The 24,631-nt window shown below is 44.5% G+C and overlaps 1 protein-coding gene across 9 annotated transcripts in view; it reads right to left on the bottom strand.

Moving 5' to 3' along the window:
* The window catches only part of SRGAP2 (SLIT-ROBO Rho GTPase activating protein 2), a 231,543-nt gene that overhangs the window by 113,591 nt on the left and 93,321 nt on the right, over positions 1 to 24,631 (bottom strand). For 8 of the 9 annotated variants that reach the window (XM_059146580.1, XM_059146582.1, XM_059146587.1 and 5 more), the window contains exon 4: positions 2,519 to 2,681. In XM_059146580.1, coding sequence (XP_059002563.1) covers positions 2,519 to 2,681 — 163 coding nt within the window. Of the gene's footprint in view, positions 1 to 2,518; positions 2,682 to 3,461; positions 3,595 to 24,631 lie in introns of those variants that run through there. The other variant, XM_059146584.1, reaches the window with a different exon arrangement.

Raw genomic sequence — 24,631 nt, 5'->3', positions numbered from 1 at the left:
ATCTCTGCTGTTAAAAGTCAGGACACTTGTATATCCTTGGGGGTTGGGACCACCCCTCCGAACCCCCCCTCCCCAAACCCCGCACCCAAGGACTGGGAGGAAGCCCAAGCAGAGATTCTAGGGCAGCGAAATCATCTGTTTCTTGATCTGGGCGCTAGTTACTGGGTGTGTTCGGTTTGTAAAAATGCAAGTAGCTCTCAGCCCATGAAATGTGCCTCTTTCTTCAGGGAAATATAAAATATAAATAGTCCTATGAGGAATGAGAAGTTCTTCCCTATACCCTCAGCAAAGCAATGCACAGTGTATGGAGGTCAACTCTTGAGACCATGGCTAGGAATATCATTCGCAGGCAAATTCTTCTTCTGGAGGGCAAAGACCACATATCTTCTCTACGAGCCATGCGCTTGGGCTCTTGGTGAGACATGAACGGTACTTGAGGAAGCAGAAGCATCCGTGGCTTTGGTAAGCAACTGCCTTCAGTGCACACTCTCAGAGATCTGGAGGGGCCGTAATACTCTTCCAGCGTGGCTCCTCTCTAACCTTCTTAAGTTGGGAGGGAAGGGAATGGAGGGGCTTGGGTGAGGTCGAGAGACCTGAACGTCCCTCACAGATGAACAGAGAAAATGAAGGAGGAAATGATCAGTTAGCCCTGTCCTTCTAGAGATAACTGAAGTAGCTGTCAAGGTCACAGAGAAGAGCTGAAGTGGCATCTGTCTTACTGTCAAGGTTCTACCTAAAAAGGTTTAATTTTTTTTTCTAGTAAAAGCTATATATTTAAGGAGTATGGCATTATTTTATTTTTAAGATTTTATTTATTTATTTGACAGACAGAGATCATAAGTAAACAGAGCAGCAGGCGGCGGGGGCGACGGGGGGCGGGGAGGAGCAAGCAGGCACCCTGGCTGAGCAGAGAGCCCAATGTGGGGCTCGATCCCAGGACCCTGGGATCATGACCCGAGCCGAGGGCAGAGGCTTAACCCACTGACCTACCTAGGCGCCCCATGGAGTACGACATTACGATTGGATACAGATGTGTACATAGTGCAGAGATCACTACAGCCAAGCCAACTCACATACCACCTCACAGTTACCTGCGTGTGTGTGTGAAAAGAGCACATGAAATCTACTCCCTGGCATATTTCCAGCAGTCAGTACAGTTTTAGCTACAGTGGTTCTTTTTAGCCACACCCATACATCACCAAGTGCTGCAGAATCATTCAGATGAATGATAAGGAAGCTAGAGCAGATGCTGGAAACCATGAGGAAATGGTGAAAAGCACCTTCACCCCTAAGTGAGGTATGGCCCCAACCGCAGCAGAGCCAGGCCACTAAAAATAGTCCATGAACTCCGGGAGGAGCTCTCTTGCTCTTCCTTCTTTTCATTGTCAGATGCTTTTTACTCTTCATATCCTGTCTCTAAGACACAGGAAAAGCCCCTACACAGATGCATTATGTTGATGGGATATTCTAAATCAGTTCTTTTTTTCATGTTGGTGTAAACAGAAGAGACTGGGTTCTAATTCCAGACCTACTGAAATCTGGAAAACTTCCTAATGTTAGGAATTGGCATACTAGCTACGACTGACCACAGTCCTGTTTACTGAAGTCCTTTCTCTACCAGCCTCGGATTTCAACACTGGATTTTGTTCAATGAAAACCAATGAATTTCCTTTATTTGAAACCAACAAAATAGCCCTACACACCCTCGTTATACCTAGAACTTGTGGGAGGATTATTTGCCTTCTGAAAAGTCTTCGGGGGATATCAGAGCTTGGATGTTAGACATGGTACATTATGTACAATGGTTGGGGCTTTTGCCATCAATTGTCACTAAAAGTCATGAATCGATGACTCCATTGAGAGCTCAGGCTGAGAGAGCTTAGAAGAGCGTTTCCTTAGTTCCTAGAGATGATTTCCACCACTAACAGGTAAGGTCCATTTTGCAGAAGTTTCTTAAGATTACCACAATTAATTTTGAGTTTTTTCCTTGGTCAGACTTTTCAACTTACATCCATGGAATTGTGAAAAACAACTGAGCTTCAAAAAGCATTCGGGGACCCAAAGACCAAGATATGTCATGATAAGAATAACTAAATCCATGTGTTCACCTTGGCCAAGATGAGTACTTAGGAAGAAAACTAATCTAACACACAAGCATACATGAACTAGAAGAGGAAAACCTGAAATGATACTGACGGACCCCAAATCTCAACGCCTTTACAAATCCCTTAAGGAAATCAATCAAGCAAACACCATCATCACTAAAACATGCAGATTATGAATTGTATTTCCAGGGGTGGGGTTGTACCTTGCAAATGGTTCCTCTCCCAGGCCTACTATTAATTCAACTCAGAAAGGAAGAGAAGAATGACTAGTATTTTTTCTCCATGAGACCGGGGTATGGAATGACCAATGGAAAGCCTTTTAACTAGGCCAATAACAGTAGCCTTTCTCTTATTTACAAGATGGTAGTATTTGCTCCACCCAAGTATTTCTGTGCCCGGAAATAGCTATATACCTTTTTAAAGAGTCTTCCTGAGTCCTCGCTGACTTGGACAAATCGAGGAATGATATTATTCAGGTAGATGTCACTCAGGGTGGTGTGGTCCCTGCTCTCCCGCTTCACCTGGTTTAAGAGGAGATTCCAGCAGTTGACAGGAGAGAGAACATTCTGATCCTTCCTGCAGAGAAACAGCAAGAAAAAAAATAAAATAAAATCAGTGTTGGTGAGTAGCCAGGTTCAACAGCTATGAATATAGTCCGTGTCATAAAATCACAGTGATCAAAGCCAAGGCAGAAACAGGTATCTTTCCTGAAGCCTACACTTCTAGTTTTCTCTTATTTAAAAACTCAGTGGAGAAAATAAGAATCATGAGAAGAGGAGGGAGGAGAGAGGAAGAGGAAAAGAGGAGAAGAAAGAGGAAAAGCAAGATTATCTGCTGAGCATCCATTATGTTCTAGGAACTTGGTGAAGGTTTTATATGTATTATCCCCAAAGTTTCATCATTTCCCTGTAAGAGAAGAACTATTGTTATCCCCATTTTACTAATCAGAAAACTGAAACTCTGAGAAGTTCTCATTTGCCCATAGCTAGTAAGAAGTCACAGAGACAGTAAGAGGGCGTCAGGGACTAGAGCGACAGCTCTGCGTCATCTGACTAGGACAGGTCTAGGCTGTCTGACTCCAAATCCATAATCTTAGCCACTGAGACATTTGGTTTGTGTCTGGGTTTGGAGACAAAACTTAGAGGTCTAGAGACAAAAATCACGGAAGCACTAGAGACCACATCCCTACACATTATTCATATTAGGATTCAGTAAGGACAACAACTTTTGAGGCCCATGCCATGAAAAAAAAAGTCCCTAAAAACTCCTCAGGCCCACAGAACCCCTGTAAGGAGGTGCTGAGCTCCCTGGTTGACCCATTATGTCTTGCCCCATACAACCAAGCACAAACCATACCTGAACCCATGTATCCTTAAAACTTCACAGTCTGAGCAGAGCAGTTAAGTGCCAAACCTGGGTGTTCATTTGTAATGAAAACACTGTGATCCAAGAGAATCAACTGGTGATCTACACAGTTCGAAGCACCGATTTAAGCACCAGAAAGTTCTGCAACTGCGAGCTGGATTTCTTTAAAAAGAGAAACTGAAAGTAGGGGGTGTTTGTTACACTTCTTATCAAGGGCTTACCGTGCACTTGGCACATGGTCGGCCCTATACTCACATTACTTAACTTGAACCCTAAAACAACCTGATGTAAAGGGCCTATTATTAACCACATTCAGCAGATGTGGGAAGTTGACAGAGAAAAGTTAAATATCTTCTTCAAGGTCACATAGCTAAAAAGTAGCAAAGCTGGAATTCAAAACCAAGTCCTGTTAAGTGTAGAGAAGGGTCTTAATCATTGCAAAGAATCACAGCCTGTTCACTTCTCTTCCCCTCCTTCCCTCCCTACAGTCAGACTCTTAAATGCAAAGGAAGATGAGTGGACAGTGGCTTGGTTCTTGAGTCAGCACTGCCTGCATTCAGAGCTGGAAGCTGTCGGGCAGCTGTGATTTGTAGAGCACGGAATTCAGCTTTAGAAGGGGCTTTTCCAATTCTGTAGTAAGGTGACGACTCCCAACTCATCACGTCCTCTGGCTTCAGAACGCACCAGACCATTACATCAAATATCTGTCTAGCCAGCACTAAGAAGCTTCTTCAAACCAATGAATGTTAGAGTCCAAACTGAAGCTGTTCTCTATCTTCTCCTGACCGCCACCTCTGCTCCAGGCATGACACCTCTACAGGCAGAACACCAAATACTTCTGCTCAGACTGCCTCAGCAGTATTACATCCTCTTACTTTTCTAGAGAAATTGAAAGATTTCTGTGGAAACACACACACACACACACACACACACACACTAGCCCAGAGAGAGAGAGAGAGAGATAGACATGTAATTAATCTACTCCTTTCAAAATATTTAGTCTCTGAAAAACAAACCAAAAAAAGTGAATAAGAAATAATCCTAAACACAAAGTTGAACACACGCGTTCAGTGACCTTTGGTGTTTCCAGTGCAAGAAAACTTTCTAATGCATTCCAAATCAGTTTCAGTTACCAAATCCTAAGTAATCAAATTTACATTTTTGTTGGGTGCCAAAGTATCCATGTCCTCAGTAAGCATGGAATAGATCAGGCAATTACACTTGCTTTTTTAAAAGAGCAGATCTCACAAGATCTGAGCTTGATGACTGCTCGGTCTGCTTATGTGTGGACCTGGGTTTGGTGGTCTCTATTAGATCTTTCCCTAGAGGGCTCATACATGTAACAATGGTACTACAACTCAGTTTCACAAATGTATAAACGTGTGTAAACATTTGTATCTGAAATGAACAAAGTACAGTATTAGGGGCTTTTAGTTGTAAAAGTGCTGGTAACATAGAGCAGTGTGAGAGAGAAAGAAAGACCTGTAACACAGCAGAACATCAGAGGTAGGAACAAAGGGCCAGCTAGCCTGCAAACATACACGGCAGATCACAAGTGGAGGGAGGAGAGGCAAAACCAATCAGATACCATAGAAGAGAATTCAGAGCATAAATCCCCAGGGGACCTTCAAAAGAAAGGATGAGTAAATAAAGATGAGTTAATAAAAAGAATGGGCAGAAGTGGACATCTTTTAAAATAAAAAGCCTTATGCCTTCAAACCAATAAATTTTTAAATGCAGTCAGAATTATATATTTATAATTAATCCAGGAAGTTCGAGGGTGGTAACATACTTTTAACACATACACTACCATCCAGTGGTGGGGTGACTATGATTGGTTTCAGTGAGCAGCAGTTTTCAAAGTGTGTTCTGAGAAACCCCAGAATTAGAGGAACACATTTCAATTTCAAACAACTGTGACACATCCATTCAAATGAGCAACCCCAGCGAAACGTGTAAGGCATCCAGATTCCCTGCGGTTGATGCTATCACAATGTCTCACCGGCCACTAGGCAAGCTTCGTTCTGTGCAAACTTTGGAATAAGGAATCGAGGCGTGTATTTGAACTTCTGAAAACTGTGCTGTTGGTTAGAACGGATGTTGCTCTGCGTAGGTTTCATTTTTAATTCAAGCCTGTGTGCCTCCTTAGTTAAAGCTGTGCAGGTGGGCACATGATTGGACACACAGTGGCCAAGTTCAATTACATGCCACAGAAGGCTCAGAGCCCTAGACTGGGCTTAGGTTAGACAATGGCTGGGTGGTGAGAATGCTCAATACCATCCCATCATTATCAGGGTTTTTTTTGCTTGTTACGCATTTTTGGGCTTACCCAATAATACTTATGATGGGGGATGGAACACCTGCTAGGTAATGTTAGTGATTCAACTTCAAAACAAAAATATCCTTTTTCAATTTAAAACTATTTCAAGATTATAATTCATCTGTGTGAATCAGGATTTTCTTGATACTGGGCAACCCAAATGAGAACCAGAAATAACCTGGATGCTGAAACTGATATAAAACTACAACTCTGATTTATAATCCCAATTTCAATATTTTGGGGTCATGAACACGGCTTCCTTGCTCCCACTGACTGACCCTGTGATGGCGTACACATCGTAAACCTGCACTTTAAAAGTGGATTTACACCAATAAAACACTGCTTTGGATCAGCGGCACACATGGGGGTTCCATGCATGATTTTTACTTTAAAAAAAATCCTTTCAAGATAGTATTAAACTCTGTCATTTGCTTCTCCTATGGGTCCCTAGTCTCTTTTACTATTACTGAAGTTTTTCAGGCAATATTTTAAGTTCTTTGAGTTTGTATGCTTTCTTGGACATATTCCTCCTTTCAACTGAGGGGTTTTAATTAATGCATGTATTTATTTTGGGGCAGCAGCAGAGCGGGAGAGGCGAAGGGCATGTAGTAGGAAGGGAACACAAATATACCATAGAGACAATTTTCCCGGCCAACACGAACAAAGATGAAACACACTTCAGGCTGGAAAATAAGCAAGTCAACGAGACGTGATTTCATAGGGAGCGCTTTCAGGTTCTGCTAGAGTGGTTTCCTGCTTCAGCAACTTTGCAGCCTTATTTTACGTGGGGCTGCCAGAGCCAAGGGAACTTCGTTTGGTTAGGAGATTGAAATTTGTCTTTATATCTTTTCCATCTATCATTTGTTTGTACAGCTTCTTTACTTTCCCTGCCCCTGGAGTCAGGTTGTGTAATACTTGGGCATTTAAAGAAAAGGGTCTGCATCCCTTTAGAAATGTACTGAACAGCTGCAAACCTCCTCAAACACTAATCCCTAAAAAGCAGACAAAATATCCAGAAGTATTTTTCTCACTTAAATTTTTTTTTTTCAGGAGGCAGATCAAGAAAACATAATACGGCACTTGAGAGGGAATTACTCTGGAGTCCAAAAAAAAAAAAAACAAGAAAAAAAGAGAAAGCGAGGAGGCCCATAAAGTCACAAGCTGGCTATGCCCCCGCAGAACCACAGAAGAGATCATCATTCTAAATGCACTGAAAGATCAACCTGCACAGCGGAATCATTCATTTCAAATCCATTAGGCCGGTATTTCTACTTCAACTTCAGACTATTCATGGACAATTCAAGAAAATGTAGCAGCAAATGCTCCAAGGGATTTCTCTACAACATGTCAGGTAAAGAGAGAACTCAAGAAAGGTCCAAGTTGGCCTCTATGACACTTCCCTTTTTTGCCGTATCCCCTCTGTTCCGTTTCAGTTGTCGCCCCCATAAAATGGACACGCGCCCTGTCGGTGTACAGTCTCACTCCTTAAAGATCTGCCCAGCCTCACTGTAAAATCCCAGGAGGCCTTCTGGCCGAAGGTGCCATTTAAGGAAGAACTGCTGTGCTCCCAGCTCTGCAGATGGGACGCGTGACACGAGCTTGGCATTACCAGAGGGCTGGAGCTGCTTCACTAATTCTACAGAGGTACATTTCCTTTTGGGCCAATGGCCCCCGACCCACCCACCTATGGGGCTGTTGTGCAGTTAAAATGAGATGCCGAATGCACAAGAATTACATCAACAGTAAAGCACCGAACAAATGTGAAGAAATATTATTATTTTCATTTCCAAACAAACTGGGATCGGCTTTCGTCAATTTCCAACAGGCTCCTCACCCGGCCCTGGGTCAGGGCCAAGAGCGCAGCCTGCTGCAATTGCACAGCCCTTGGCCGAGAACGGTGGGGATAAGACAGCAGCAATCGGCAATTAACCAAGCAGCTGTACGTCTCTGGGAAGACGTGTGAGAGATGCCAACGGGAGAGCAGACTTTTTAATCTTCCACTGTCCTTCCCCTGAGGACCAGGGTGGAACAATCAATCCTGCATTCCACATGGGGAACTGTGTGCTGCAGGAGACAGGAAGGAAGCCAAAGGGAGCTCAGATCACCAGAGCCCAAGATGCTTCAACTTTCTCTGAGCCTCTCTTTCTTGGAATTCCTATCAAATGTGCCACTCTGTCCACGGGGATGGCAAATATCAATCTATCTAAGAAAAACAGCATTCCTTACATTCGAAAATAGATACATATGTGATGAGTGACGAAACCCAAAATGAGTTAAATACATACGATATATGTTCTTGAGCAGCCAACTAAGAAGAGGATATAAAAAGACAAAAAAAAAAAAAAAAAAAGGTACCTGCTTAATAAAAGAGATCATTTAGTGACAGTCGGACAGGGAACTCGTGACAAGCAGGGAGTCCGATTTTTAAGCCTAAATTCCCTCCTGGCACCTTGATTAAAATGAAATGAACTGAGGCAGCCAAAGAGATTATTTTATTCAGATGAATGTTATTAGCCTTTCTGGCTTATTTTCTCTATTATGCATTTTGCTGATGCTGACAGAAGCAGACGGGCTGGATGGAGAGGGAACGCTGTGGCGGATTTATGGTTTGACAGCGCCATGCATAAAATCAGACCCTTGCTGACCCACATAAGCCAGAGGATAGATGGGATTTGCTGGGGAAGATGTTAAAAGAAGGAGGGGAGAGAAAAAAAAAAATCACCAAGGTGGGAAGCAACTTGAAAAAGATTCTCCTTGTAATGGTGGCCGCTGGTTGTACGACCCAGGAGTGCGGTGGCAGCCTGGAGGCATCTTTCAAAGACAGCAGGCAGGGAGGGAGGGGGCAGTCACACTTCTGGGGGCTTATCACAGCTCTGCTTCAGCTCTGCCAGCAGTGAGATCAGAGTAGGAGAGCTCTGAGACAGAAAAAGGGCCAAAGGCAAAAATGTATATTCTATGTATGGAGAAACCAGATTTCACATTTTCAGGGACAAGTTCATCCCACAAATTGTCTTCAGGAGCCTAGACAGATGATTAGAAAGGATTCAAGCAGTGGTGTACCCACCTTCCTCAAAATAGTCTCAATTGTCCCCTATAATCAGGTTTGGGGGAAGCACTGTATGGAAATGGAATTCTTGTGGCTCTGGATTACTTCCACTGAGCCCAGCCACACCCCTGGGATCATGGCATGTCCACGAGCTGAGAGCTTAAGAGTCTGCTTTGAAGTTGAGAACTGGCATCGTGTCTGACATCTTAATAACTATTTCCTGAATGATTACAAGACCAACGTTCCCCCTGGGTTAGGTCAGAGGACTGGGAGGGGTTCTCAAATCTAAGCCATCGCAGACCCTAACTGGAGATATCTCCATCAATTTATGACAGGCAAGACACCTTGCTTTCCCTTCAACCATCCCCACCCCAGCCCGTGCTCACGGCAGGGAGAGGGAGGCTGGAGATTCGTTTAATCACTCAAGACAGCTCTGCAGGCACCATGAGACCAGACCCGGCAGCAATGGAGAGTGTCTACACAAGATTCAAATCTCTGTCATTCAGGATTCTTGCCTAGATTTCTGACATCTTATTGTCAGGTCCTTTCTCTAAAGTCTTCTTATTTCATTCATTCAACAAATACTGACTGAACACCTACCAGCTTCCAGGTACTATCGTGGGCACCAGAGATAACGGGAGCAACGTTCTTGTTTCTGACCAGCTTCTCCCACATTTGCAGAACCTCCTGGATCTAACACATGGTCTTCTTGCTCCTGAACCTTCCACGAGCCACAACCCACATATTATCCTAGTCTTGATGCTCGTGTAGACACTGACCCATTGTGGAACCCTGGTTTTGCTGATGTAGATCTGCCTGCCCAGCAGCCTTCCAGGGCTTCTGCAGACCTGGGACCTTCCCTTTGTTTATACTGTCTTGCCACTAGCGTTCTCAGAACTGTAGGGAGGTATAAACAAAGAGCTAGTAAATTCCCTCTGCATCCTCTGGGCATTCTCTAAATACTAGAGAACAAACACTATGCACCCCACCCCCCGTGTAATCCACAAACCCAAAGGCCTAGAAATTCATTTATGTATCACATTTCCATCCTGAAAGTCCCCCAAAATAGGCTGTGATCATATCAAAAGGTGTGAGCTAACTCACTTAAAATAAAACATCACGGCAAAAGCAAAAGATATAACAAAGGTATGACCGATGTGCAAGGAACAAAAATATGTTTCTCAAATTAAAAAGGGTTTTTTTAAGATTTTATTTATTTATTTCACAGAGAGAGAGAGAGAGAGAGAAAGAGTACAAGAAAGAGTACAGGGAGAGGGAGAAGCAGGCTCCCGCAGAGCAAGAAGCCTGACATGGGGCTCTATCCCAGGACTCTGGGATCATGACCTGAGCCGAAGGCAGATGCTTAACCAACTGAGCCACTCAGGCGCCATTTAAAAAGATTTTATGACCATCTACAATACAGTTAACACATATCTCTTATATAATAATTCCATAGAATGATCTGTGAATAACTCTATAAGTATATCTTTAGTTTTTTCTTCTCTAGTTAATTAAGATGTCACCAGAAACCCCATAAGTAATTACAGCACAAGACAAACATACGAAAAAAAAAAAAATACACGCAGATGTGTTAACAGATTTTTTGAATGAATGAAATCTTGCGAGATGACTGAGACAGACAGCCTGGCTCACCCCTCCCTACTAGTTCATTCCACAGAATACCTGTCTGTGCCAAACTGGAATGACGTCACCCCAAAATCCACACACTTATTTTCAAAGCAGTAACGACTACCTTGGGAGCAGGCATTTCCCCGGCACCAGTCACAAGCGGAGAACCTTGACCTACAGCCAGTAACTCCCGCCTTGGCCAAAGCATGCCAAGTACCAACAGGCTACCTGAGAAAAAAGGGTATCCCTAAGTTCCAGACCTCCCTTTCCTGCATACCTGTGAACGGGATCATGAGCTCCCTTCCATGGTTCATGACAACAATGAAGAAGGAGGAATAAAGAAGTAGCACTTGATTCTTTGAAACTACAGAGCTAAACAGACTAAAGTCTAAATAGTCATCAGATCAGCACATGCATCGCTCTCAGTTCCCATGTTTTGTTTTTTTTTTTTTTTTTTTTTTAAAGCTCTTATGTATTTATTTATGAGAGACAGAGAGAGAGAGGCAGAGGCAGAGGGAGAAGCGGGCTCCCCGAACATGGGACTCGATCCCAGGACGCCGGGATCATGACCCGAACCGAAGGCAGACATTTAATCGGCTGAACCACCCAGGCGCCCGTCTCATGTGTTGTTTTGGTATTTATCTTGCCTGACTGGAAGGAATGCTCTTGAGGACAGGGTATATTTTGGAACAGTCAATGAACATCTATCACCAAGAAATGGGCAGGTACCTAATTAGCACTGACTAATGACAGATGCCACAGTCACAAAAATCTTGCAAATGTTGAGCACAGTAAAACAGCTCATTTAATGAATAGTTAGTATCACCCACCTCCATCAATCGTGCCAAACAACCACTGTCCCATGTATCTGGGCGGTCACTGAGTGACTGAGTCTGCACGCCCACTGGCTGTGTGCTCTAAGTGACAGCATATTATTAACCAGGCCGATACTATTCTGGCAAAATTTTACAGGTTGGGGTGGCGTAAGAGATGCCCTGGTCAATTTCCAGTTAGCAGGTGATTGAGTTCTACAGGTCTGTAAGTAATACGGATGAACGACAGTACCCCATCCCAGAGAGGCGGTACACTCTGCAAAGACCTTGAACCATGTCTCTGACCTGGAGTCTAGTCTTACTCTGCCACTTGCTAGAGCAGGGTAATCGTGCATCAGCCACAGAAGCACTCTGGACCTCAACATTTCTTTAGCCACTTAACTGAATAAATGGGGACAGCAGACCCGCCCTGCCTAACTCACATGGCTATTATAAAGATCAAGTCAAACAAGGTGATGCCCATTAAAAAAAGCTCACAAACACTAAAGCGCTCTACTCCTACGAATCAGTATTGTCATTGTTTATTATCACTGTTATAACTATTATTATCACTTGACAGCCCATGCAATGGGTTCACACCCACAAAACAAAGTGGCTAAGTCATGTCTGAAAAGACAAAGATGTCTCAAAATTCCCAGGCCTTAATACCCAAGTTTGCAATGAACTTGGCTTTATCAATTTGATACTTCATTGGCGCACACTAAAGAAAAAATACATTCTGTTGTTATTAACTTCTCATCCTGCTTCTCTGGAAACTTCCCAACTCAGTGACTCTCCTATGTCCAACCTAGAAGAGAATTGAGAAGAAAGACTTGTTCAAGTGCAGAGAGAAAAGCCAGAGGGTACGAAAAGTAACATCACGGAGCTTCAGATCTAGAAGAGACTTTCTAGGTGGTCTCAAGTCTAGACCTAACGTCATTTTCTAAACGAGGAAACCGAGGCTCCAATAACGGAACAGGGCGAGAACTCAGTTCTCCTGAGTAGCCATCATTTCCTCATTTCATGGTGACATTTGCTCTATTTCCACTAAACCTGCGGATTCCTGGTGCTGAAAGAGTTAATGGACAATGCTCAGCTGCCCGAGCCCCGGAGCACAGAGCTATTCCAAGACAGCACATAACCGGAATACCAAGGGTCCGTGAACCCGGAGGGAGCAAAACTGCTGGTGCCTGACGGCGCCGGAAAGCATGTTGACACGCTGCATGTGGTTACACATGAAAGGCAAGTGACTAGGAAAAGCAGTTTTGAATCCCACCCCATTCTAATTTGGGACTGGCTCTGGGCACCTACTGAAGCCCCGGGCCACACCCTAGCCGCTCTGTAAAATGACCCTGGAGTTCCTTCCCTCTCTGCTCTGTGGCCTCGAGTTAACTCCTTCTCTGCTTCCACCAGGGTCAAAGCAGTTCTTAGAACTGGGGAACTATGCAGGGCAATCAAGATCCAAGAGGGAACAATCCATGGCAAGATTCTCAGTGTGGTTTCAGATGAGAGCCGCCTAGTATCTGCCGTCTCCAAGGCGCATGGGGCCTGGAGCCTTGAGCAGCCAGGCTCCCAAGTCTGAGCACAGCTTCTCTAAGAGTGAGTCCTCAGGACCCCAAATCACTGTGCATCAGAGTCACCTGTGGTGCTTTGTTTAAAAGTACGGTTTCCTGTGCTCTTCTGCCAGTTTCTGCTTTACTAGGGGTGGAGTGATGCTCAGGAATCTGCATTTTATTTTATTGAAAGTTTTATTTATTTAAGTAATCTCTATACTCAACATGGGGCTCGAACTCATAACCCCGAGATCAAGAGTTACACACTCCCGACTGAGTGAGCCAGGCACCCCAGGAATCTGCATTTTAAATACACACCCCAGGGAATATCATACACACCAAAATGTTAAGAACCAATGCTCTTAAAGCAATGTTTTTTAAACTGGGATACAACCCATTAGTAGGGTTAATAAATCAATTTAGCAGGTTACCACCCAGCATTTCTTAAAAAAATGAAAGAGAAAACAGTCGGACATAATAACACAGAACCAAGCAGAAAATAGCAGAGTACAATACACAGAGCAAAGACGTATAGGGATTGTTTTACAAAAATGCTGTTCTCAGTTAATTAAAAATACACCGTGAAATGTCTATACATGTGTGCATTCCAGCTCATACTACAAAATATTTTTATAAAATCTTTTTGGGGGTGATTACTTACCCCAGATCCTTTTGGAGAAACTAAGAATTCTCTTCCAAGTATTCTCCAAAGGAAGGAGAGAAGGAGAGAGAGAGGGAGGAGGTGTTACACACACACACACCATAAGGTATGAGTCATTGGTCCCTAAACTTTGAGAAGCTCCAGCCTTAAGGACTTCTCTTGAGGACACTCCTGACAGCAGCCTAGTCCTCTGGTCACAGTGCGCACCTGATAATTTCCGGACTGTCTCAATGACTTTCTCTGGAAGCTCGGTAAATGACTGCTAGTATCTGCCTAAGTGGCCTCACCATGTTGATTCTCTTTCTCTTAGATTCAGGGTGACTAGAAATGTTGAAGGTCAACAGTGTCCCTCAGAACACTGGGAGAAAGCTATTAGCAAATGGCAAGAATGAGGGGAGCAGTAGCGTGGTCACAACATCAGTGTTCCCCCAAGGAAGGTGCTCCCTGTCCCTAGCACTGCAAGGGTCGGCTGTGGGACTGGTGCCTTTCTGCATCCCTACTGGTAACGTCAGCAGAAGAACATGCTTATTCCCAAGTTAGTGACTTCTTTGACCAGTAAATGCACACACATTTATAAACACAGAGACCCAGTCTCATCTTCTCCCTATGCCCAAAAGGACAGAAATTCTTCAGCCCTGGATGGGAGATTCAGAAGAGGCAAAGACCATGAGAAAAGGAGCAGCAGCCCAGCTTGATCCCCTACATGGCCTCATGCTAATGGCTGACCGAGCCGCACAAAGTGAGGGTGAAATTGGGAGCAAAGGCTTTAGAAGCCAGCCCTTGTCCGATGTGGCACCTGTGACGTGGAGAAGGGTCAGGAAAGATGGCGAAGTCGGGCAGGGAGGACTATTAAGAAGACAGAGCATCAAACTTCAAGACTATCTTAAATTTCCTGATGCTTTTCAGTAACTTGTTTTCCTGCGGTGGAAACTGGCACAGCATCGGGGATGCTTTGGGTCCATCTGTTTTTGAACTTAAGCTGCAGACAAGACTCAGAACAGCTGGAATCAGCAGCACTGACCATGTTTTATGTGTCTGGAGGAAGGAGAGGAGTAGGGTAAGTGTGAAGAGTTACATGGGGCAAAGGAAGGGGGATCTGGAAGCCATCCCCAGGCAGAGAGGAGACAATGGCCAGGTCGGAATTGACGCAAAAGAACTTTTTCTGTGCATCTGAGCACAGAATGCCAAAGAGAACAAACAATGGGGGAGTCAGAATGGGGCGCCAGCAAACAGGCCAGCAACAGGGCCCCAAATTCCGCAAGTCTGGATGTCACTGAGCAGTACCCTGCAGCCTCGCCTCTGAGGGACCAGACCAAGATCATTCAAGGTACAGTGTCAAGCATATTACATGAGTTGCTGGTAAAGGACTTCACAGTCAGCCTAGACCTGCAATGAGAGCTGGACTTTTGATTCCTAGACACGAGAAAGGTGCTCATGGAGAACAGCTGTGGGAATTGAGAGAAAGTGGCAAGAGTCATAAGCCATCCGGTGGCTTTCCCACAGTCACGATGGGCCCAGCAGTGAGGGGGAAATGACCTCAGGATAGTCCTCAGGGTCTGCCCTGTGTCCGGTCTAAGGCCCCGGCATTGACTTCCAACAATGCCCTAAGTACATCTATGGATAGGCAGGTCTCTTACTTCTCCCACGGCTGCTCAGTCTCAACTTGAGAGAAAAGATTGGGTGGTGATAAATGTCCATCAGGACCTCATTCGGAAGGGGAAAAAATAAAATACAAGCAGAAAGGAATAAACAAAATGGTATTTCAAATAACTACTGAAATCACACCGAAGGTCTGGAGGTTGGAAGAGAAGGAATTAGCACTCAACTTTTTGAACACCGTGTTTTTGGTCCTTAAGGCTGGAAGTAAACAAACAGACAAACAAAACCCTCTAAAGCAGTATTAAATTCTAGTTAGTCATCTTCTTCTTCAGAGGCATGGGTTAGCGGTTCTGAAACGATTTTGTGGATATATTAGGACTGGGCAATTAGATACACACATTACAGATAATGGGTGCCAGATTTCTCACTGCTCAGAGAACAGGGTTATAGATGTGGAAAGGGAGAAAATAGACTAAAACATGTGGGGCTGGATTAGAATTGGAAGATATGGATGAGACTTGTGGCTTTAATAGAGATAAGTCCATAGATAGAGACATAACCCAGAGAAGTGTGTGGGTATGTGCATGTGTGCACACACATACCCGTTCAACTGCCTCTGTCTGCCAAGAGGGACCACAAACAGTAGGAGTTTAGTAACAAGGAGCACATCTAGCATCCACAGTTTCTAAATACCATTCGCCATGAACAGGATCCAGGGCTCCTGGAAGAAAGGGCTCCTGAGGTGAAGCAAGGAAAGGACAAGATGAGGCTAGAACATCATTTTGGGCCAGAAAGCTGAATGGTGGGAACATGTCAAAAGGATACAGGAACCAGCCTGGAATGAACATTAAAATAAATAAAGACAGTAAAGGACAACGTGAAAACCTGCTAGGGGCACCTGGAGGGCTCAGTCGGATAAGCATCTGCCTTTGGCTCCAGTCATCATCCTGGAGTCCCTGGCTGGAGCCCCATAGTGGGCTCCCTGCTCAGCTGGGGGTCCGCTTCTGCCTCCCCTCCCCAGCCTCCTTTCCTGCCCTCTCACTCACTCTCTCAAATAAATAAAACCTTGTTTTTTAAAAAAAGGATTATAACCTATTGAATAAAAGCAGAATCCATGAGTCTAAACTGATATACAGAAATAGCTAGACAAATATCTGGGGGGGGGGGGGGAGGATGGGGAAAGTTCTTCCGTACAGTAGCATCCCAACTGATAAATGTAGAAAAAAATGATATGGAAACTAGGATAATTACCGTTTGGTGACCATCATCATAATAATTGATTCAAGCAAGAGTCATCACCGCATGCTACAACCGATAAGTGGAAGTTTTGAAAAGCAACATGATATTTACATGGTCTCAAAGTATCTCTCCAAAATGCATTAATTACAAAGCATAAACTAGAATAACTTTATGGTAGAGAAATCCGGCAGACACCACTCTAAGCAAATGATCAAAGTTAACATCACCAGTAGTGCGAAATCATCAGCCAGTGACTCCTGATATTAGGTGCTGAGAATAAAACATCGCTCCCATGGTATTTCTGCCCAAAGCACATAACCTAAAGATAATCATAAAGAAATACCAGACAGTATCAGAGACACCAAGTTAAGAGACATTCTACAAAATAACTGAGCTGAATGCTCCCCAGAAATAGCAAGGGCATGAACTACAATGAAAGACCTGGAAACCATTCCACATCAAAGGCAACTAAAGAGACAAGCCAGCTGAATGAAATGCATAATCTCTTTGGCCAGAAAGAAAACTGGGGGAACAAATGGTAAACCTGAATATCTGTGGATTATACAATATTATTCTATCAATATTTATACCCTGATTTTGGTCACTGTATTGGTCCTTATGTCATAGTACAACCTTACTGTAAGTGACTATATACTGGAGTATACGGAGGTCAAGGGGCATCATGTCTACAAATTATGCTCAAGTGTTTCAGGAAAAAAACATGCACGTGCATGAGCTGTGTCTGGAGAGAAAAAGAAGTAGAAAGCAAATGCAGTAATATGCTAACATTTCCGGACAATCTGGTAAATGCCAGAAATTCTCCTGCCATTCCTGCAACTTTTCTGTAAATCTAAAATGATACCAAAAACAATGTTTATAAAGATCCCATTCTGGAGAAAAGTGAAAAGAAACCCTTTCTCCATCTCGCCTTTGGCACTAAATATACGTGACTTTGTGTTATCTTTTTTTCATATAAACCTCCTGTCTTCCACATGAGACAATGAGCCTCCTGAGGGCAGAAGCTGGGTTCTACACGGCTCTCGGACCCCAGGTACCTGCCAGAACCCATTGGTCAGGGCTGAGGATAAAGATGAAACCAACTGTTATGACTGAATCACATATAATACGGGTGATTGAAAGGGTCACTCAACAGTGCTGATTCCTCAACCTTGAACTCTGCACCTTCTCAGAACACACACACACAACCTTAATATATTTCACATTAAATGGGAACCTCCATGAGAACAGTGGCTTATTCTTCTGTGTGGATTTAATTCCCCCTTGGTGTAGACTAAGCACTGAAAAAATGTTGAAGTGTACAGGTGAACCTCACTTACCATGATTGGTGTTCGCCAAAACTTTCTGTGTTAATGAACAAAAGGGCCAGGAATGGACTTGTTTTCCAGAAGAAAGAAAAGCACAAGGATGTTCTTAAGCCCCCAACATAATAAGGAGCTTATCAAAGATTTTCAAGCCAATACTTACTGATGAGAGTGACTTGAAAACTGGCCCAGACCTGATAAATTGCTTTTTCCATTTGGTTAAAGGTGAGAATGTTTCTAAAGTCTTCTCTAATTTGGAACCAAGAACGCCTACTAAAGATGTATTATAGGGGCGCCTGGCTAGCACAGCCAGTAGAGGGTGAACTTTTGATCTCAGGTTCGTGAGTTCAAGCCCCCCACACAGATCTTAGAAAGAAAGAAAGAAAGAAAGATGTATTATGTATCTTTTTTCCTTGTGGCTTCCCTGAACTATGCCATAAAGAAGGTGTCCTAAAGCCTAGCCGGCTAGCCGGAAACTCAGTATGTGTATTTCAGGGCTGGGAATGGGGTGGGGAGAAAAGATGTCTAGCTGAATTCTCTACATGGAACATTACTCTCATTCACTTTCCAGTACGGAGACCTGGCAAAACCAACACTGAAAATGTACATGAATTAAGTTAGCAGCCAAGACAAAGGCCCTAACAATACCATGTAATCCGCACGTTCCGAGAACCCGAACGGCCTCCGGAGGTGCTAATGGAAAAGTCTCTGTGGCACGCCCACCTGAATGTCTGTATGTGTGTGTATGTGGGACTCTGTGGCTGGGAAGGGCACACGTTTCCACCCATGACCAGACAAAACAGAAGCAAGGAGGGGGCTGACCAGTCGAGCATCTATATAGGAAGAAGGGCGGGGAGGAGTGCAGAAAGTCAATACACCAAAGAAGCCAGATCCTTCTTTATGGGGCCTGCCAGCCTGGCTTCCCAGGCTCTCTGTCAGAGTCTACTCAGGAGCGTGGGCTCTGTTTTCCAAAGGAACTGTCTCGGAAATCATTTCCACCTGTATGCCGTGGAATCAAGTCCGTCTGACTTCCTCCTTTTGCTAAATCCTCAAGATGCTGCCTGTAAATTCAAAGAATTTCAAGCACCAACAGAAACCCCCGCCCCTACCCCCGGAACACAGTAGTTCTGAACATCTGTTGTTTACAAGGGCGCAGGCTGAGAGCTGCCAGACTTGTTCCACAACCTCTCCTTGAAGACAGAGGCTGCTAGGGAGGGATGTCTACACTCCATGCAAGGATGCCTTGTCTCGACCGCTTAAGTAGAAATTGGCAAACACAGCTCAGCATCCTACCGTTGAAGATAATCCTACTTTGTTCGATTCATTTTCTAATCCTGGTTCTTTAACCAGCTGTACCCAAAATATGTTAAGAAGCAGAGCTCTGCTTATTGATCTTCCCTGAGTTGAAAACCCGAGGGGGCAATGATCCAGTGATTGGTGGCAGTGTAAAAGGCCAGGAGGTAGCAGGAAAGATGATCCCTTTTCAACTCTGAAAAATCCAAACCCTCCTTTTTTTCTCATTCTCCCTAAATCCTTCATTAACACTGAGCTCTTCCCATATGACTCTGTGTCTCTTCCCAGCACGATGCCTCAGCACAGCGAAGGAACTGGATATTAAAGTCTTTACTTCAATTAACTTGGGGCCAAACCTAATTGAGAACATAACTGCTATCTTTTACCTTTTCCTGCCTAAGCCAAGCACAAGTCCCTCCTGAGTAATCCACCTTCCCTCCCTTCCCGGTGACTACTAGAACCTGCCACAGACAGGGTCCTATTTTTAGAATCATGTGCCCATGCGCATATGTGCTCTTATTATTCTCTGTCAGCCCGTCTGATGTTCCCCATTTCAATTATGAAAAGTCCTTATGGCAGAGACTGTCTTTTCTTCTTATCTTGTAAACCCTCCCACTTAACGCAGTCAGCTCCCAATAAAGATGACATGGCTTTTGCCTTTAAAAGGGAACTGGATCAAAGTCAATTCATTTAATTGGCTGCGAATTCCTGAAAATTAAAGATCCTTCGAACCAGACGCACATTGCTTCCTGTGTCTACCGCAGAATTATTATGAGACTTACGACAGCCGAGAAAACAAATACTGAAAGTTTCCTGCACCCCAGCACTGTTGTTAAGAGGCACGATCAGCAGCGGCTGGCTCCGGCAAGCTGAAAGCCTGAGGTGTGTCCTGCTAGCATTCCAACGGCAGAGCCTCGGAGGCACCGGAAGCCCCAGCATCGTCCCAACTGCTCATTAAAGCATGTTTTGCTCCCAAATGCCCTCTATCATTTCATACCCCGAAAGGATGCTACAAAGCCATGGTTGCAGAAACGCAGCAGCTTCTGTTTGACCTCATGAGCCAACCCAGTAGACCACAATCTGGGATGCTCACGACCGAGGCTGCTGGTAGACCTGACCAGGCGTGGCGTGCTTTCATCCACCCCGGCTTGCAATCAGGACCTCAGCACATATTTATGGAAACCCACGATTTGCCCATTAGACATCAGAGGGAAGACAAATGCCCTCCTTTTGATGATTATGAGCCTGGGTCTAAAAGGAACATACCAGGCTTAACTACCTGGTTCAACATAGCTCATGACCCCTTGTGAACATGACAGCTTATAAGACAAAACGTGCAACTGCTTTTTATAGGAACCGGACGTAGAATTATAGAGAGTCACATAATTGCATCGCTCCCGCCCAGTGCAGCCGTATCACAAAAATCAGGAAGGAGGATGAGTTTGGTCATTCACAAGGGCCCACACACAGGGGTCACTGAGGAAAAGGGAGACGGAAATGATGCTACCTGGGGCCAGGCTTAGGAATGCTTCACTCCACACAGGGAATAAATAGGGCATCTAATCCACCAAGGTCTTACCTGGGATAAGTATGTTCAGTCCCATCTCCTGAGGACAAGAGCAGCCCTTGTATTTCCATGTGCTAAGTGCTGTCCTAAGGGCTTCATGTACATTAATTCTCTTACTCAGCAGAACAGCTCCATGAGGCAGGCACTGGTAGGACCCTGAATTTACAGACAAGGAAACTGAGGCAACCAAGAACCTTCACTACAATCACCCAGCTGGTAAGTGAGAAATCCAGGATTGCAAACCCAGGAAATATGCTTCCAGAATTGGTGATCTTGACCGCCATGTTATCCTCCTTCTGTGGTCGTGATAATTATATCAGCTACCTTTTTTTTTTTTTTTGAGCATCTGTAAGTTAGAGGCACTACGCTAGTGCTTCGTATGTATTATATCTAATCCTTAAACAACTCTTCAAGGTGACTATTAGTCTCTACATTTCCCAGATGAGTGAACTGAAGCTAAAAGGGGTTAAGCGACTTGCTCAAGGTCACAGGGCTGTCAGTGGAAGAGACAGGACTCAGACCCAAATGTGTCTGGACTAAAGCTCTCAACTTAAAAAAAAATAAATTAAATAAAAAATAATAATGAAGCTCTCAGCTTTTACTACTAAGTCATTTTACTACTAAGCTCTACCAAAGAGCTTTCGAATGAATTTTGTCTTTGTTCCAAAGACTGGCCAGCACCCTGTCCTGCTGACCTCCATCCTGCCCTCCCAAAACTGCCTTCGTGTGTCTCTTCTATCCTGCTTTTGTCCATGTGTGAGGAGACTTCCCAAGTCTTCCAAAAAGGACCCAAGCACCACCTAATTCTGTATGGACTAGGCCAACAAGACACTCATCAGGGGACCTTTTGTTAGTTTCTAAATAAAGATTACAGCTTGAGCCATGGCAAAGAGAAGCCAACCCTTGCTCAATACCAGATGCTACATCTGGGCAAAAACTTCCCCAAGGGAACAAACAGCTCCCAAATATGTCCAAAATGAAGGAGTGACATACTGCTCCCAGGAAGTGAGGGGTTCTTCCTTTCCGGCAGCTTCAGGCCTCCTCCTACCTCCGTCCTCAAAGTCATCACTACTCAAAAGAAGGAACTTTCTGGTCCGCCACCCTTTTCTGATTTGCAATCACAGCTGTAACAACCTCGATGGCCAACTGACTCTGCTTTTCAACCCCCTGCTATCCTGTCAGGCTGAGGAACAGCTCTGAAGTTAACTCCAGAGGAAAAATCCATCGATGGTAGGTGACGTAACTGCAGAGACAGTACACAATCAAATACTGGGCCCGGGGCCAAGAACATGGACTCTACAAGAATGTCTCTCTAATTAATTGTGTATCTAACCTCCCACTGAAAGGCATATTGCAGGTTGAATGTCTGCGAGATTCCTGAGATACTGGGTCCTTGCTCCCTCACCTCCCTTCCCAGAGTTGCACAATTCATAATCAGCCAAATAAGAGGGTTTACTTTCCAAGTGTATCTCTTTAATGTCCTGCTAATTTCATGTTAGTGAGAATAGGATATTGTCTTCTTCCTATCCCCAACCTAGCGCAATGCCTGGTCCTCAAAATGTGTACTGAACGAATGCACAAATAAATGTATCTTTTAAGTCACTTTTCATTCTCTGCAATCTGAGTACCACAGACAATACAAAGGCTGTTTCCCTCTTTTTTCCTCCTAAACCCTTAATGTTGAAAATCAGACACTGCCACAGCCTCGATCATCACCTTGCTATGAACATGCCCAAATATCTACCCAAAACCCAGACTTCAGCCCTGAACACAAGCCCAGACCTTTAGCCCTGAACACAGCCATTGATTTTCTCTCAATTACTGAAAATTTCAGCTTCAATATCCTTCTAGCATCTTAAACTTAACATCCAAAAGCCAAATTTCTCGTACTGTACCCCTTCAAAAACAACTCTTCCGACCTTTGGTATTTCTATTAAAGGCACCATTAATCTACCAGTCACCCAAGTCCAAAAGAACCTTCAACAGCCCTCCTTCTTTTGTGTTTCCAAGTTCACTTGAAACCTGAATCCCATCTGTCAGCAATTCCTGTAGATTCTTCCTGCACCAGGTGTTTTCCATCTGTCTCTAGACTGGAAGCTCCAGGATTATAGGGGGACAGTTTTCCTTTTGCCTGGCATGTGTCAGTCACATGGGAAGAGCACTATACATACTTGCTAAGTGGTCGGAGAGATCAATTTCTGTCCCTTTCATTCCTACCATCCCACCCTAATTTAGATCCTCATTATCTGCTGTGGCAACGGGTTTCACTATCTCGAGTTTCCAGTCCTTTAGTCAATCACCACCATTAAGGTTAAGGTTAAGCTTTGGTAAGCAGAACTCAGACCTCAGCTTGGATCCTAGCTGTTCAAACCTGTAGGTTTCCAGTGTCTATTGCATAGCGCCAAATCTCTGTCGAAAGTCAAGGCCCTCCACAATATGGCCCTATCTACTTTTGCCCAACTCCTCCACATACCGTTGTTAACCAGCCAAACCAGCCCACTTGCTGCGTCCTGAAAAGCACTTTGTACTTTCCTCCTGCTGTGCCCCTCCGTGCCTACAACATCCCCTCTCTCCATCGATCAAAATCCTACCCATTTTCTTCAATGTCTGGTTCAAATTCCATTTCTTCCCTGAAGTCTCCTGACCACGCCAACCGTGCTGCTTCCCTTCCGCAGCACACACATCTTGCCTTATACTGAAGATGTGTTATAGTATTCAGGTAGAATTTCTCCCCCAACCGGACAATAAATTCATTTGGGAAAGAACCACTCCTTCTACTTCTTTGGATCTCCCTCCTCTAAGAGTCTAGAACAATATCTCAAAAATATTCAACAAATATTTGTTGTTAAGGAAAAAGAAAAGCTGGAAGAAAGAAAAGATGTTGGCAGTGGGTTTTACAGTAGCATAAGGTCTCTGCAAAGAACACAGCAGGATAGCGATGTAGGAGGATTCCTCTAAAGATTCGACAAGCAAAAAAAAAAAAAAAAGGAAGGAAAGAACTGAGCTATTAAAAGTAGGAGATCAAAACCAAGTGAGCTATGACTGAAAGGTAATTTACAACAAGTCTATGTTAAAAAAAAAAAAAAAAAAAAAAAAAAAACACAGCCACAGCCAAAGCATTATCAATTAGAGTCCTGCTGGGCAATATTAACACAGATTCCACTTAAAAGAGACAATCAAAGGCTTAGCAGCAAGTAGGAATACATTTATACTCTTCAAGGAGCCAAAGAAAATGCAAGAACATCTTCCCTAGGAAGACTTCCTACCCTCACATAGTATTTTATCTCTGCTCTTAATCAAACCAGGCGGATAGAATTTCAGACAGGAGCAGGTTCACCCACCATTCAAAGGGAAGGCGGAAGCCATGTTCCCTTCTTAAACAAAGCAGAATACGGTAGAATCAAACGCTATGTAGTTCCATCCGCAGCATCTCTCATTCTTTCTGCGGGGGGAGGGGAAGAGAAGGAGCGTGATGGGACCGCAGGGTCAGCCTCTGCAAAGGAGTCAGAGCTAGGAGGGCTTTAATGAGGATGTTGGCTCGGAGCACAGTGCGGGAGAGGACAAAAGGTGAGCAGGAGCAAAGCCGAACGGGAAGCAAAGCCGAAGAGTGACAGCCTAATGGCTTCCTGGGTAAGAAGTTGTCCAAAAGAAGAAAAAAGCAGCTCAGCAATGTTTGTCCCTAAATGCAGTCACTTAAAACCCTCACCGAATACCCAACCGAACTGAGTGTGACAGGCTGAAATGGAGCCAGGCTGAGAAACTGGCCTGGAAAAGGGCGGGGCGGGTCCCTGTCGACGGACCTCGGCCCCGGCCACCCTGCCGCAGCCGGACCTGGAGAGTCTCCACCGCCCTGAGCCGAGTCTGCCCGGAGCTGCCGTTGGCAGCTGCTCTCCTGGCAGCGCAGAGAGCCAAATCCATGGCATTGCTGGGCCAACAGCTGCTACACCTCCGGGGGAGGCGATGAGTGCCCACTGAGACGCTCTGGGCAGAGAATGAACTATTCTCGGGATCAGCCCTAGAGTCAGCAAAATCGAGGCTACACTCCACCGGCTGAATGAAAATACAGTACAACTGCCGCTCCCGAGAGCCGGGAAACCCACAGCCCTTCTTCTGGCCCAGC

This window comes from Mustela lutreola, chromosome 14, assembly GCF_030435805.1.
Source record: "Mustela lutreola isolate mMusLut2 chromosome 14, mMusLut2.pri, whole genome shotgun sequence".
NCBI lineage: Eukaryota > Metazoa > Chordata > Mammalia > Carnivora > Mustelidae > Mustela > Mustela lutreola.
This window is presented reverse-complemented; position numbering and strand designations above follow the sequence as displayed.